The 16,062-nt window shown below is 47.8% G+C and overlaps 1 protein-coding gene across 1 annotated transcript in view; it reads right to left on the bottom strand.

Moving 5' to 3' along the window:
* Positions 1 to 15,682, bottom strand: part of SLC44A3 (solute carrier family 44 member 3) — an 81,418-nt gene extending 65,736 nt beyond the window's left edge. The window contains exons 1-3 of the mRNA XM_040406606.1: positions 15,356 to 15,682; positions 7,943 to 8,044; positions 621 to 763 (exon numbers count right to left, since the gene is read on the bottom strand). Of these exons, the coding sequence (XP_040262540.1) occupies positions 621 to 763; positions 7,943 to 8,044; positions 15,356 to 15,385 (275 nt within the window). The 5' untranslated portion in view covers positions 15,386 to 15,682. The remainder of the gene's footprint in view (positions 1 to 620; positions 764 to 7,942; positions 8,045 to 15,355) is intronic.
* Positions 15,683 to 16,062: the final 380 nt, after the last annotated feature.

The following is a 16,062-nucleotide window of genomic DNA, read 5'->3' as shown; positions in this document are numbered from 1 at the left end:
AGTCTATGGGTCAGTGAAAATCACAGACACAACACGGATGGCATCCATGTTGCATCCGTTTTTCACTGAACACCGATTGAATTTCCAAAGAATCTCCTTTTTCAGCTGAGCAACGTCCGTGAATTACGGATGACACACGGATGGTATAAACAGACAAACGGACCAAACAAGGATCCTTCACGGACGTCTTCAAGGATGAAATGCGTATGTTTCTGTTCACGGACGTGATACTGACACGGAAATGTGGGTGAGGTCTAAGGGCCCATTCACACGACCATAAGTTTGTGTCCACATCCGTTCTGCAATACAGACCCATTCATTTCAACGAGGACGCAAAAGATGCAGACAGCACACGGTATGCCGTACTTCCATTCCGCAGCCCCACAAAAAAGATAGAACATGTCAGATTCTTGTCCATAATTGCAGACAAGAATAGGCATTTCTATCACAGGGCCGGCCATTCCGTAAAATGCAAAATGCACACAGCCAGTATCCGTATTCTGCAGACGGCAAAACACATATGGTTGTCCGAATAAGCCCCTAGGCCCATTGTGCCGACCTCTCTCCAGCTTCACATGTACTGATGTATTCTCACGGATCACGGGATGCTTTGTACCTACTTTCTGTCAGTCATGTCCTTTCCAGAAAAGGGAGCATTAGGTATCGGAGAATTTCTTCGCCCACACACATTTCCATAACTATCGTAACCAAAGATGAGTCTCTCTGCAGCTCCGGCCATCAAGGAATATCCACTGATAAACACCTGCAAAATAAGAAGAAGACGTATGACAGCAGGTGACCATAGCCTCCCCGAGATTCCCCCAATTCTTCATTGCTCACTACAGGAATAATAAATTAGATAAAACCACCCAATATGTCCGGTTATGATTGCTCTTTATAGCAATATACCATAGTTTGTGGATTTTACAGTCCACAGCCGATCAGAACCCTACTCTGTACAACCGAGCGCCATCTACAGACTGGTGGCATCATAGTACAGTATGTCTTGTAAGATCCCATGCTTTCACTGAAGACTAGAATTTACAACGGCTTTATTTTATTATCTTCTAAAAAAAAAAATATATATAAAAATATATATATATATATATATATATATATATATATATATAATCACCTGCTGTGAATACACCTTCATATTGTAGCCTATGTCCCCGGCATGTACTGTCCAACACCGATGGCTCTGAACGATCAGCTTACACGTACAGAGCATCATAACTGCTCAGTAATAGCTTTCCACTCATGAATACAATAATCGGAGAATCGAGACAAGTGACATGGAGACCTGAAGGGCTGGTCCCATCTCAACATTGATGGTGTACTTCCCAGGATCCACACCTTTCACAAGAATGGGCCCCATCTTACAGCCGCTGCCAATGGAGGGGTGGTCACGTATGCGGCACTCCCTCTACTCACTTCTAAGGGAGTTCCGAAAATCGTAGATTCTACTTACTGCGCTATTTTCAGAATTCCGCTCAAAGTGAATGGATAGGTGACCACCTCTCCATCCACATCGGCTACAAAACAAGGCGCCGTTCTCGATATAGGGGCAGGTCCCAGCAGAGGGCTTTGCACCCATCGGACAATTATAGCACATCCTGTGCAAATACCGTAAATGTCAAGATAGGAATACCCCTTTAAGCCCGTCACATACACTAGCCCAACTTCATGCCTGTTTCGGTCAGGGAGAGATATATGGCTTTGCCAGACCCCACTGATGGCATCTCCCATGGGAGCAGATCAGGCATATTGAAACCCATCGTACCCTGTTCTTCTGGCGACTTCTGCCATCAAAGGGCAAGTCGGAAGATCCCCACTTAATTAGGTAGTTGGCAAATTTTATCTAAAGGTGTATAGCCGGCTTTATTCCCCCTTTTATTATAGCAAGAATCATAGACGTAAAGTAAAGGAGGGAGCTGCCATATATTACAGCCTACAGGCATAGCTACATCACTTTGGATATTGGAAAATTTTCAGTTGGCTTAACTCTGTGAAACAACAATGCTATATACCCGGCTATTCCCAGCCCTTCATCAAAATATTCTGCCCGAAGCCAAGCAGTTAATTACACCTGCACCCGCCATATGTTCTTCTTGAATGAACTCCAAAGAATGAGACCAAATAATGTCCCTTTTATTTCTCTTAAAACCAAGGGAGCGAGTCCGAGGGTGTAACGGACGCTCTGTGATCCAAGATTACCGTATGGAAAAATAAAATGCTGCTTAGAGGAAGAGTCCAGAGACGAACCGATTCATACATGGAAAGAACTACTCATGTCCACGTGGCATAGCGTCGTAGGCAAAGTGAGCCATTCTCCCCAAATTAAAATGTCTGCGTTATTACAGCGAAATGAGCACTAAAGAGACCTAACAGAAGAAAGGCAAAGGCATAAAGAAGGAAGGAAAACCCGCAGGTCCCCTGTACACGTTGCAGAATACGTGAGGTTTTGCTGAGCGGAAAAAGCGCAGCGTAATATACTGTAGTACCAACAAAGTGTATGAGATTACACAGATCTCCTTTACACTTTGTGGATTTTTTCCGTGCTGAAATTGACCCGCTGTGCGGATTTCAAATTAAAGGGGTTTTCCAGGATTTTTACTGATGAGCTATCCTTAGGATAGGTCATCAGTATCTGATCGCGGGGTCCGACACCGGGGACCCCCGTAGTTCAGCTGTTTGAGAAGGCAGTGACATCACATGTAGGGCTGCAGCTATCAAATATTTTAGTATTCAAGTATTCTACTGATTAGTCCAACTATTAATCAAGTACTCTAATAAGAAAAAAATATTTAACAGAACATTTTCTATAAAAACTCATCAACCCTCCCCGCCATCAGCCCTCCTCCATGCCATCAGTGCCATCAGCTCCCCCCAGTGCCACAAACTCCCCCATTCCATCAGCTCCCCCCAGTGCCACAAACTCCCCCATTCCATCAGCTCCCCCCAGTGCCACAAACTCCCCCATTCCATCAGCTCCCCCCAGTGCCACAAACTCCCCCATTCCATCAGCTCCCCCCAGTGCCACAAACTCCCCCATTCCATCAGCTCCCCCCAGTGCCACAAACTCCCCCATTCCATCAGCTCCCCCCAGTGCCACAAACTCCCCCATTCCATCAGCTCCCCCCAGTGCCACAAACTCCCCCATTCCATCAGCTCCCCCCAGTGCCACAAACTCCCCCATTCCATCAGCTCCCCCCAGTGCCACAAACTCCCCCATTCCATCAGCTCCCCCCAGTGCCACAAACTCCCCCATTCCATCAGCTCCCCCCAGTGCCACAAACTCCCCCATTCCATCAGCTCCCCCCAGTGCCACAAACTCCCCCATTCCATCAGCTCCCCCCAGTGCCACAAACTCCCCCATTCCATCAGCTCCCCCCAGTGCCCTAATCCCCCATTCCATCAGCTCCCCCCAGTGCCACAAACTCCCCATGCCATCAGTTCCCCACCAGTGCCATCAGCTACCCCGTGTCATGAACTCCCCCATGCCATCAGCTACCCCGTGTCATGAACTCCCCCGTGCCATCAGCTCCACCCAGTGCTACGAACTCCCGCGCATGCCATCAGCTCACCCCAGTGCAATCTGCTCCCTCCCAGTACCATCAGCTACTCACAGTGCCACCAGCTCCCCCCCAGTGCCATCGCCACCAGTGTCATCAACTCTCCCTCCAATGCTATTAGTTCCTCCCCCAGTGCCATCAGTTCCCCCACTCTCCCCGTCCTAGCCATCAGTGCCCAGTCGCATCGCCAGTGAAATAAAATACTTACCTTTCCTGTAGGGACATTGCCGACACTCCACAGATCTTCCATCCTCTTCTTCACATGCTCAGGTAGGCAAAAAGAAAAAATGTAGGCGTGCTCAAACTTTTTCTCTCCTCTTCTTCACATGCTGCATCGGGGCCTGGCGTCACACAGCATCAGGTCATAGTGCACGTAAGCCCGCACTATGTCCTGACGGTGTGCACATCAGGATACAGTGCAGCATGGTGCGGGCCGGCGGGAGACCACGGAGTAGTGAGTAATAGCAAGCGCTTTACCTGTGCTCCATGGTCACATGCCACAAACGAATCCTCGATGCAAAAAAGTTGCATCGAGGATTTTTTTGTGTTGAGTTACTCGATTATTTCGAGTAACCGTTTCAGCCCAAATCACATGGCCCATCACATAGCCTAGGTGCAGCTCAGCCCCATTTAAGTGATACCAAGCACAGCTGCTATACAATGTACGGCCAAGTGCTTAGTGAGCTGTGAGAAGGCAGCAGTGCTCACAGGAACGCCTCTGCCTTCTCAAACAGCTGACTGGCCGGGGTCCCGGGTGTCGGACCCCCATCACTAAGATATTGATGACCTATCCAGAGGAAGAACCCTTTCAAATAACATATCAATTATATTTTAGCTAAGGATTTTACCCTTTTCAATGGAAGGGTGAGATCTTCGGCAAAACCGCATCTAATCTGCAATTGTGGATTTGGGCGTGGATATGCTGCAGAAAAGCACATCAATTCACATGGAAATTCGTGTGGATGGTATGTTCGTTCACCCGCACATAGTGCCTGATCCTGGCTGCACAGATGTTGGCCAGACAAAAACTGTTGCGTGTAATTGCTTTTGTCCGTCTGATCCAACGGTGAAGTGTAGTGTCCTTTTGGAAAGGAGTCTAGCGTGCATGTCTCTTTTCCAGAGAAACATTATGTAGAGATGCAAGCACAGCAACAGATAAAAATCTTACTATGAAAAAAGCACTGATTGAACAGTTTGAGGCTACCACCAAAAACCTAGTGGAAAAACAAAGTACGAGAAAACTGTTCTGTGGAACACAAGGACCTACTGTATGTACAAATAAACCTGCTCGAGAGGAGCAAATCAATTCTATCCGTTTGGAATTCATCCTGAGTTAAAAAAAAAAAAAATGGGCATTTTCAACTAAAGACGAGCAGACTTCAAAATGTGTTTCGGGTCCGATTCCAAACGTTTTGTGAAATTTGGGATGAATTCTGAACCGGCAGAATCGATTCGCTTATACTTTCTTTAAAGCGACCCTCTGGTGCCTTTATGTGCATTTCTGATGGCAAAAAATGCAGTTGTGCGATATGCAAATGAGGTACAAAATGCCCATCAGGGCTTTTCCAATCTTGTACCTTCCCGGTGCACTTCTAACACACCGATGCCCTCTGCCTGTGATGTCACCTCTCTGCTGTGTGCATATCATGCGCAGGTGAGCATGCATCGTGTCCCTGACATCCCTGTGGGACCACCAATATGGCTTTCATTCCACTTCTGGCAGTCTCTCAGTGACATGCGCAATACATACAGTGAGGCCAATGTCAGCAGTTATGTCGGACCGCCACCAATCTGATCTTGATGGCCTGTCCCGAGTGTGGGTCATCAATATAGGAGCCCCAGAAAACCTCTTATGTGGTCTAAACTACCGTACGTATTCTTGGAAACCAAGCCAAGCAGGACTTTTGTCTCCGCTACAAAACTGATCCTCTGAACGGAAACCTAACGGATCCCATTATAGTCTATGGGGTCCGTAGGCTCTGTTTGGCTCAGTCATGTGACGAATCCTTTCCGTTCTTCTGTTCCTATATTAGAGCAGAAGAACGGAAAGGCGAGCGCAGACATGAACTTAGCCAAAATGAAACAGACAAAAAGTGAAAAGCCCACAAACGCCTTATCGACTCTCTAGTGCAAACATCCTCAAACTGCGGCCCTCCAGCTGTTGTAAAACTACAACTCCCACAATGCCCTGCTGTAGGCTGATACCTGTAGGCTGTTCGGGCATGCTGGGAGTTGTAGTTTTGCAACAGCTGGAGGGCCGCAGTTTGAGGATGCCTGCTCTAGTGCTTTGGGCATCTATACAGTGCATAAATCATCACTGTATAGACCTTTAAAGAGGGCCATTCACCGCTCCTGACATGCCTGTTTTAATAGGTACAGGTATTCCCTATGTAATAACAATTCTGGAGCCTCTATTCTTATGTCTGTATGTTGTGCCATTCCTTTATTATTTCTACTAGAAGTTTTGAGTGAATTGCTAGCAGTCTGCAGTAAGGGTACAGAGGGGAGGTAACAAGTTGGAGACGTGTGCCTACACAGTCTCATTCTGTCCAGTCAGTGCTGCCATTGTCAGTCTGTGCAGGCGCCCCCCCCCCCAACTGGTAACACCCCTCTGTATCCTTACTGCAGACTGCTAAAAATCCTTTCATAACTTCTAGTAGAGATAATAAAGGAACGGCACAACATAGAGCCATAAGAATAGAGGCTGCACAACTGTTATTACATGAGGAACGCCTGTAGCTATTAAAACAGGTATGTCAGGAGAGGTGACAGGGCCTCTTTAAGCAATGCTCTTACTGTTTTAAAAATATATTTTCAGTCTGTCCTAAACTAGGAATGTGTGTGTATTTATAGGGATGAAGTAACTGGATATATATTTGTTTAGCTAACCATAAACACGGGGAATTTAGCACCTAGTTCTGAGAGCGTAGCCAATATACTTGTCATGCTTTTCTACTGTGACCTAATATATGCAGGGATCAGCCTGTACAACCAGTTTATACGGTATATTGTTTTCCAATATCCACCCAGAACATTAGCCTACTTTAAAGGGTCACTTAGCTTTGGTAAAACTTTTAATATGTCAGAGACATGTTGAAAGTATTGATCAGTGGGGATCCGAGTGCTGAGACCCCGACTGATCGCGAGAACTTCCACCTAGCAGTGATCCCAGTGATGTCACCGGCACTTATGGGCGGTCTTTAGCACTGTCCTGGCCTGTAAAAACAGGCTAGGAAAGCACTATAGACTGCCAATTAATGCCAGTGACGTCACCGGGATCACTGCTAGGTAGAAGCCTCCACCTAGCAATGAGAATGTGCGTGAAATGGCCCGATGCTCCACTCATTCATGCTGAATGAGTGAAGGGGGGGTTAAAGTGGTATATTTAACCACTTTTAATATAAATAGGAACAACAGAAACACTTGAGCGTATTAGGGCCCCAACACGTCCATTCATCGTTATGGAGAAAGGTGACACATACCGATCCTGCTCTCCAGCCAAGAACGGTGATCTGAGACCCATGTTCTTGGAACGAATGAAGAGGCTGGATCCCCATCTTAGGCCGAGTTTACACGAACGTGTGTGACCCGTGCCTGTGCTGCGGCCCGCAAATAGCAGGCCGCAATGCACGATCGCCGGCCGTAGGTCAGCCGCATCGGATCGCGGACCCATTCACTTTAATGGGTCCGCGATCCGGCCGTTCCGCTAAAAGATAGAACAAGTCCTATATTTTTGCGGAACAGAAGAACGGGACATAACCCCAGGAGGCACTCCGTAGTGCTTCCGAGGGGTCCCGTCCCGTGCGGCCGTTCCGCGATTCCGGATTAGCGGACCCATTGAAGTGAATGGGTCCGCATCCGTGATGCCGAATTCACACGGAACTGTGGCCGTGTATTGCGGCCCGCGATTTGCGGGCCGCAATACGGCCACGAATCACACACGTTCGTGTGAACTTAGCCTTACTTTTACAACCTGTCTGATTGACAGAAATGTCTACAAACGGGGATTACACCCTTACAGGGAGTCTGTCACCACCAGAGGACAGGTCATACGTTAAAAAAAAAAAATCTCAGAAAACCCCGTTAATGTTAGTCTTTATAATTACTCAAAGATGTAAAAATTTTTGGGGTAATGACACCACAAAATGTATTCCCATAGCCACCAAGCATACATGACTACGCTCTCCTATTTAGCATCTGTATCATTATATGACCATAGCAGACCCCAGTCTATGCCCCAAACTGCACCCCTTGACTTTTCTAACAAAATTGCTTTAAAGGGACTTTATGCATTTTTTTTGCACAAGTAAATACAAGTCAAAAAACAGCTCTTCTTTAATATATATGACGGTGACACCATTACTTACCAATCCGCAACAGAAAAGGAAGAATACAACCAGCCATGGGATGTCGGTACATTTTCTGCGCAGTAAAAGCCTCCATTGTCTCTGCCTGGTATCTTCAGAAACCTGAGAAAAAAGAAAAGACACTGCAGCATGACAATGGTTAAAATGTGCCTCCAGCAACAAGTGAGAAGGCGACTCCTGAATCCTCCCATGTAGCAGCCTGCGGGGTCTCTCCTGGACGCTAGACTTCAATTCCTGGGACAGAAGAAACTGACAGCTCCAAATCTCTCTGCCATCTGGCAAGCTAGTGGGTCACCTTCCCTGGCAGTCCGTCACCCTGAGAGGGGGCCCCCCTGTCACTGTAAACACACACGAGTGAATCCATGCCGGTGAGGTGTCAGATATGATATGTATCCATGACCAAGCGCTCAATTTCCTTCAGGGATGTTACAGAGAGAATTTTTATTACCGTACTATAGTCATAGCACATAAAACATAATGAAATGCATGGTCTTATGCAGGGCCGTCTTAATATATTGGTGGGCATAGTGCAGAAGTTTAATGAGTGGGCCCCCTGTTAGTGCCCCCTCATAGTAGTTATGCCTCCTTAGTGCTTCCTCACAGAAGACAAGCCCCCTTAGTGCTCCATGACATTTGCTTTGTCCCCTCAGAGTAGTTATGCCCACTTAGTGCCCCAACATAGTAAAATGCTCCTTTAGTGATGCCACATAGTAGTTATGCCTCTTAGTGCCACTGTTCATTAACTATGTCCCCTTCCAGTAGTTACATCCCATTAGTGTCCTATCACAGTAGTTATACCTCCCATGGTGCCCCCTTCCAGTAGTTACATCCCATTAGTGTCCTATCACAGTAGTTATGCCTCCCATAGTGCCCCCTTCCAGTATTTATACCTCCTTAGTGCCCACTCACAATTAAGTGCCGTTAGTGCTCCCTCACAGAAGTTGTGCGCCCTTACTGCCTCATCATAGTAGGTATATCGACAGCCATCTCCTCCCCATACACATTCAATAACTGTAGGCCGACAGCCATCTTTCCCCATACACATTCAGTAGCTGTAGGCCGACAGCCATCTCTTCCCCCATACACATTTAATAGCTGTAGGCAGACAGCCATCTCTTCCCCCATACACATTCAGTAACTGTAGGCCGACAGCCATCTTTCCCCCATACACATTCAGTAGCTGTAGACTGACAGCCATCTTTCCCCCATACACATTCAGTAACTGTAGGCAGACAGCCATCTTTCCCCCATACACATTCAGTAGCTGTAGACTGACAGCCATCTTTCCCCCATACACATTCAGTAACTGTAGGCAGACAGCCATCTCTTCCCCCATACACATTCAGTAACTGTAGACTGACAACCATCTCTTCCCCATACACATTCAGTAGCTGTAGGCCGACAGCCATCTTTCCCCCATACACATTCAGTAACTGTAGACTGACAGCCATCTCTTCCCCATACACATTCAGTAGCTGTAGACTGACAGCCATCTTTCCCCCATACACATTCAATAGCTGTAGGTTTCACCGACAATACACTACTGTGTATGGAAGAACATGGTGCTGTATGTGTGGTGGATATACTGTATCTTGCAGGGTAAAGATTTTTCCCACCATACTTCATTTTACTGCAGCATATCTGGGACGCCGTCCATGAGAGATAAACAGATCACTGTGCGGCCGGAGTACAAGTATTTCAAGCTTGCAGTTTGTTTGTCTGCACTGATTCAGCCATTACTACCGGATTAGGAAATCCACCCCAGCAGAGTTCACTGCCCTGAATAAACACTGACATGCACACGATGGTAAGGTGAGAAATGTCACCATTAACACAAAAAAAAACAAAAAAACTTTGCCACGTCAAACATAGAGCTGTGAACAGATCTCCCGTCAGCAAATGGCATTTTCATGTAGAGAAAGTTAATACAAGGCACTTCCTAATGTTTTGCGATTGTCCATATTGCTTCCTTTGCTGGCTGGATTCATTTTTCCATCACATTATACCTTGCTTGTTTCCAGGGGTTACGACCACCCTGCAATCCAGCAGTGGTGGTCGTGCTTGCACACAGTATAGGAAAAAGAGCCGGCCTCTCTGGTGGCTTGGAATGTGGGAGCGCACATAGGCTGGTGCTTTTCCTGTCTCTCTTCTTGCTCTCTGCTGCTATGTCCTTCTCCTCATACAGCTGATCGGCGAAAATGCCCTGGAAAACCCCTTTAAGGGTCCATTCACACGTCCGTTGTTTCTTTCCTGATCTGTTCCGTTTTTTGCTGAACAGATCTGGACCAGATCTGGACCCATTCATTTTCAATGGGTCCTGAAAAAAATCAGATATTGAGCTGTCCGTTTTTTTCCAGGACCCATTGAAAATGAATGGGTCCAGATCTGTTCAGCAAAAAACGGAACAGATCAGGAAAGAAAAAACGGACGTGTGAATGGACCCTAAGACTCACAGGGAATCATGTGCGTACAGGACAAAAGACCTGGGGTTGGGCAGGAACTCAGCGGCCAGACGTTGAAATGCGGCCATCACGTGGACTGCACAAGCTCGTCCGAAAGTTGCCTAATGTGTATGGCTGTCCTAAGATCTTAAAGGCTATGGACAACTTCAGGCAAATTTTTTATTTGTATTGTAATATATGAAGTATTTTACTCAATTTGGGCTAAAAATCATATTTTCAATTGGTCTTTATTAAAAATGTTCAGCCATTTCTGAGTTACATGGGTTAAAAGATCAGTCTGTTTGCAAGCTGTGACTTTTTGAACCCGTCATCTGATAGCTCAATTCTTAGCAATTTGATAAAGAGCACTGCTTGAATAAGTGTTTATGAGGTCAGGAAATCAGAGATAAGAGCAACACATGAGCCGTCAGATGAAAGGAGTCAAAGAAAACAGAAAGTCACAGCTTACAAACAGAATTATTTTTTAACCCATGTATCTCAGAAATAGCTGAACACTTTTTTTTTTAATACTGACTAAAAAAATATTTAGCCAAAAATGCAATCATAAAAAATGCCACTGAAGCAGTCCATAGCCTTTAAATGGGTATTCTGGCTATAACAAGTTATCTCCTATCAGATTGGTGGGGGTCCTATTGCTTGGACCCCCACGGATCAAGAGACTGGGGGCCCAGTAACCTGTGGAGCCCTTTTGAAATGGAAAGAGCGGTTGGTCGGATATTACACCTCTACTTATTTCTATGGGAGCAGCGGCGATACCACCAGCCGCTCTGTCAATTTCAGGGGGGCTCCACAGGGTACGGGACACCTGTTCTAGTGATTGGTGGGGGTCCCAGCAGTAAGACCTCCAACAATCTGAGCGTTATCTCCTATCCTGTGGATACCCCTTTAAGCATTTTCATTCAATGTGAGCAACCCAACCTGAGAACCCATACAAAATACCATAAATAGGAATGCCTCAGAATCTATTCAGACAACGCGATTGTGGCGCAGTTTTTGCTGAGCGTAACGTGTCGTGGGTTTGTGATTTTTATGATCTTCACCTGTGCTAGCTATAAAACTGCAGCAATTCACTATAAAACGTGTGTGTATAACCGCACCATCTAAATATACCATTATCAGTCTACCCCAGTGGACTGCAACCTATGGCTTGCCCGCTGTTCAGACCAGCACTGCATCAAAGCTGCAGATTTAGGACCGACATAGTTCTAAATCTACCACTGTATCCTCTTTCGGCGCTCCTGACCACCTACTGTGCAGCCTCCACCATTCAAGTAAAAAAAAGGAGCTCTGCACCCTTCATCACAGGATTGGGGGGATCCCAGGGGCTGGATGGGCCCCCCATTGATTATAAAGTAATAGCGATAAGCCTTCCCTTTATAGGTGGGAATAGCCCTATAGTGACAGATATCTCCGCACAGTACACATCCTTTCCTGGTGATGATGCCTCTGTCTCCACTGCACTCACACAGGCCGCGGCGCTCCGGCTCAGGTCTTCCCTTCTCTTCCTGTTCAGCAGCACAATAGTAACTGCAGCTGAACAGGAAGAGAAAGGGACACATCCAGCCGGGACCTGAGCGGAAGAGCCTGTAGCATCGGGGGCCCGTCGCATGCACCGCTTCCCAAAAGATTCCTACTTACCTGCTCCCCGCCACCGCAGTTCTGCTCGCTGGCTCCTGTTTATCCATCTTCTGGTCCCCGACTTGTTTTTTTTTTTGGCCAGAGCATGGACATACGCCGCTGCAGCCAACGTAATGGTATATTCAGACGACAGTGGTAAAGGTCGCGTGACAGCCATCTATTTTTAATGGCCATTTTCAGAACCTATGCAGTCTATGAGGCAATTCACATGGCGGTTTTTTAATGGTCAGTGAATTGCGGCCATCAAAAATTAGTACAAGTCCTATTTCTGGACATTTTAATGGCGAGGCAGACTCCATTGATTTCCACGGGTCCGTTTTTTATGGCTGTTTAGACAGAAGTACGCACATCTAATGGCAGTTAAAAACAGGTACACTATATATAAAAAAAAATATATATATATATATACACATACATACACTAGAGGCAGAATGGTGGCATATTTATACTGGGGGCACAATGGTGGCATATTGATACCGGGGGCACAATGGTGGCATATTTATACTGGGGGCACAATGGTGACAATATATTTATACCGGGTGCAATACCTTTATACTGGGGGCAGTACAGAGGGCATTATATATACAGACAGCACTGTGGGGGGCATAGTATATTCCGAGGGCAGTGCACAGATTGGGGTTAACGGGAAAAAAAACAAAATCTATTTGGTTTTACCGCAAAACGAACATTAAAAATGATAGACGGCCAGAAAACGGATGCGCACACTGAAGCAAAGGCCACGAAAAACTGCCAGTTTCTCCCTTTTTACCGGATGTTGTGCGAGTGCAGCCTAAGGCTACTTTCACACTTGCAGCAGTGTGATCCAGCGGGCAGTTCCGTCGTCGGAACTGCCCGCCGAATCCGCCGCTGACTGAAAGCTTTTGTGAGACGGATCCGGGTGCGGATCCGTCTCACAAATGCATTGCAAGGACGTATCCGTCTCTCCGCTTGTCATGCGGACCGACGGATCCATCTTGTACATTTTTTCACATTTTTACCGATCTGCGCATGCCGGAACGACGGATCCGGCGCTAATTCATTCCTATGGGAAAAAAAATGCCAGATCCGGCGTTCAGGCAAGTCTTCAGTTTTTTTCGCCGGAGAGAAAACCGTAGCATGCTGCGGTTTTCTCTTTTGCCTGATCAGTCAAAACGACTGAACTGAAGAAATCCTGATGCAAACTGATTCAGAATGCTTGGGGATATGCCTGATCAGTTCTTTTCCGGTATTGAGCCCCTAGGACGGAACTCAGCGCCGGAAAAGAATAACGCTAGTGTGAAAGTACCCTTAGTAGGAATCTTTCGGAAGGTGATAATACAGGCTAAGGGCCTTCCCTGACAAGGTAATATTCCCGGAAAACCCGTCTTGTTTGGGACATTTCTGGATTTCTTCTCGCCCTGCTGATATGAATTGGACAATAGAGGAAATCTCTGCGAATAAAACCCTAAGGGTATGTTCAAACTAGGGGTGCACCGAAATGAAAATTCTGGTCCGAAACCGAAACCGAAAATTCAGGATGCCCTTGACCGAAAACCGAAACCGAAACCGAAACTGCCTTTTTGCCCAAATACTTTTAAAATACTTTTTTTTTAATGATTTTATTAATAATTCTTTTTCATGAATGAAATTCATCTGTGGGTGGCGCTGTTATGGAGAGGGGGATCTGTGGGTGGCGCTGTTATGGAGAGGGGGATCTGTGGGTGGCGCTGTTATGGAGAGGGGGATCTGTGGGTGGCGCTGTTATGGAGAGGGGGATCTGTGGGTGGCGCTATGGAGAGGGGGATCTGTGGGTGGCGCTGTTATGGAGAGGGGGATCTGTGGGTGGCGCTGTTATGGAGAGGGGGATCTGTGGGTGGCGCTGTTATGGAGAGGGGGATCTGTGGGTGGCGCTATGGAAAGGGGGATCTGTGGGTGGCGCTATGGAGAGGGGGATCTGTGGGTGGCGCTGTTATGGAGAGGGGGATCTGTGGGTGGCGCTGTTATGGAGAGGGGGATCTGTGGGTGGCGCTGTTATGGAGAGGGGGATCTGTGGGTGGCACTGTTATGGAGAGGGGGATCTGTGGGTGGCTCTGTTATGGAGGGGGGGATATGTGCACTGTTATGGGCATAACAGTGCACAGATCCCTTTCCCCATAACAGTGCACAGATCCCTTTCCCCATAACAGTGCACAGATCCCTTTCCCCATAACAGTGCACAGATCCCTTTCCCCATAACAGTGCACAGATCCCTTTCCCCATAACAGTGCACAGATCCCCCCTCCCCATAGCAGTGCACAGATCCCCCCTCCCCATAGCAGTGCCATAGACCGATCCCCCTACCCATAACAGCCCCGGCCCTGCTGCTCACAGCAGACTAATCACTCACTACATCTTAATTTTACCTTACAATCGTGAGGCTCCAGTAACTAACAACTCTGCAGGCAGAGCGGAGGGCGGCGTAACGTCACTTACTCACGTGACGCACCTGCTCCGCCCACTTTATGAATGAAGGAGGCGGAGCAGGCGCGTCACGTGAGTAAGTGACGTTACGCCGCCCTCCGCTCTGCCTGCAGAGTTGTTAGTTACTGGAGCCTCACGATTGTAAGGTAAAATTAAGATGCAGTGACAAAGTAAACCGCCCGCCCGGCGCCCGCCCGCAGATGGTGGGTGACAAATCCCACACCCCATATTTTCGGCCGATATGTAACAATATCGGCCGAAGTGGATTAGGTGCATTTTCGGCCGATATTTTCGGCTGCCGAAATTTCGGTGCACCCCTAGTTCAAACGGTGGATTCCGTCACCAGAATTTTGCTGCGGACTCCGTGCCAAAATTTCGGCAGCGGCCGCTTCCCTGGGAGGCCTTGCGGCTGGTGGGTTAACGCTGTGACGCGTCCATTCTTGGTGCGTTTTCTGCACTGGCAGGAAACCTCGGTTGGGGTCTCTTCGCTTTCACTGGGGTCCACAGCACTGAACCTGAAGAAGCGAGGGAGAAACGGTGGCAGAGCCATGTGAACACTGCCTAACAAACCATAAATCCGCCGGCCATCCGCGGAACGCGCTTCCCAATGACTCTCAGTCCCTGGAGGCATCAGGTTATTTAGTTCTATCAGCTCCTAGGAAAGCTGGGTGCCTGCTGTGTGCAGTCCTGAGCACTGTGCCCTCTGCAGCATGGCAGCCATGTGTCTGCACTGGGTATTGTGGCCTCAGCCTGGACTTGGTGACCACAGGGTATGAAACACGTCAGGCACCTCCAGTCCTGCCCTGTCCCGTCTGCAGGGTGCGGCTGGCAGGTGCCAGGCTGTGCCCACCTCACCCTGGGGTCACGTGATTACCTGATACTCCCCGCAGCAGCAGCGCGACATGGTGGAGGAAGAAGGTGGTCGCCCCCGCCGGATCACCGGATCACCGGACCACCGCGGAGGACATGTCCCGGGCTCCTCCCTGCAGACACAGCCCCGGAGCCGGGAACTTACTGGAAGTTTTACTACAGGGCAGAGAGTGGGCGTCACCTGGCACTGACAGGCGGCATGAGCGGGGAAGTGGGACTGAGCACACAGGGCACGGCTAGTGGTGCCCGCCCTCTGCCCGGCGCCAGGTGAACGACTCCTCTCAGCCCAGTGCTATATGACGGGCAGCGCTGCGGCCGACATGGACGAGCAGTGCTGGGTGCGGCGCCACCTGGCGGTACACAGTGCTACTACAGCTGTGTCGGTGTGCTAACGTGATACAATACACTGCCTTGTGCGATCAGTTATTTATAGTGTACAGTCGTGGCCAAAAGTTTTGAGAATGACACAAATATTAGTTTTCACAAAGTTTGCTGCTAAACTGCTTTTAGATCTTTGTTTCAGTTGTTTCTGTGATGTAGTGAAATATAATTACACGCACTTCATACGTTTCAAAGGCTTTTATCGACAATTACATGACATTTATGCAAAGAGTCAATATTTGCAGTGTTGGCCCTTCTTTTTCAGGACCTCTGCAATTCGACTGGGCATGCTCTCAATCAACTTCTGGGCCAATTCCTGACTGATAGCAA

Source organism: Bufo bufo, chromosome 9 (assembly GCF_905171765.1).
Source record: "Bufo bufo chromosome 9, aBufBuf1.1, whole genome shotgun sequence".
NCBI lineage: Eukaryota > Metazoa > Chordata > Amphibia > Anura > Bufonidae > Bufo > Bufo bufo.
This window is presented reverse-complemented; position numbering and strand designations above follow the sequence as displayed.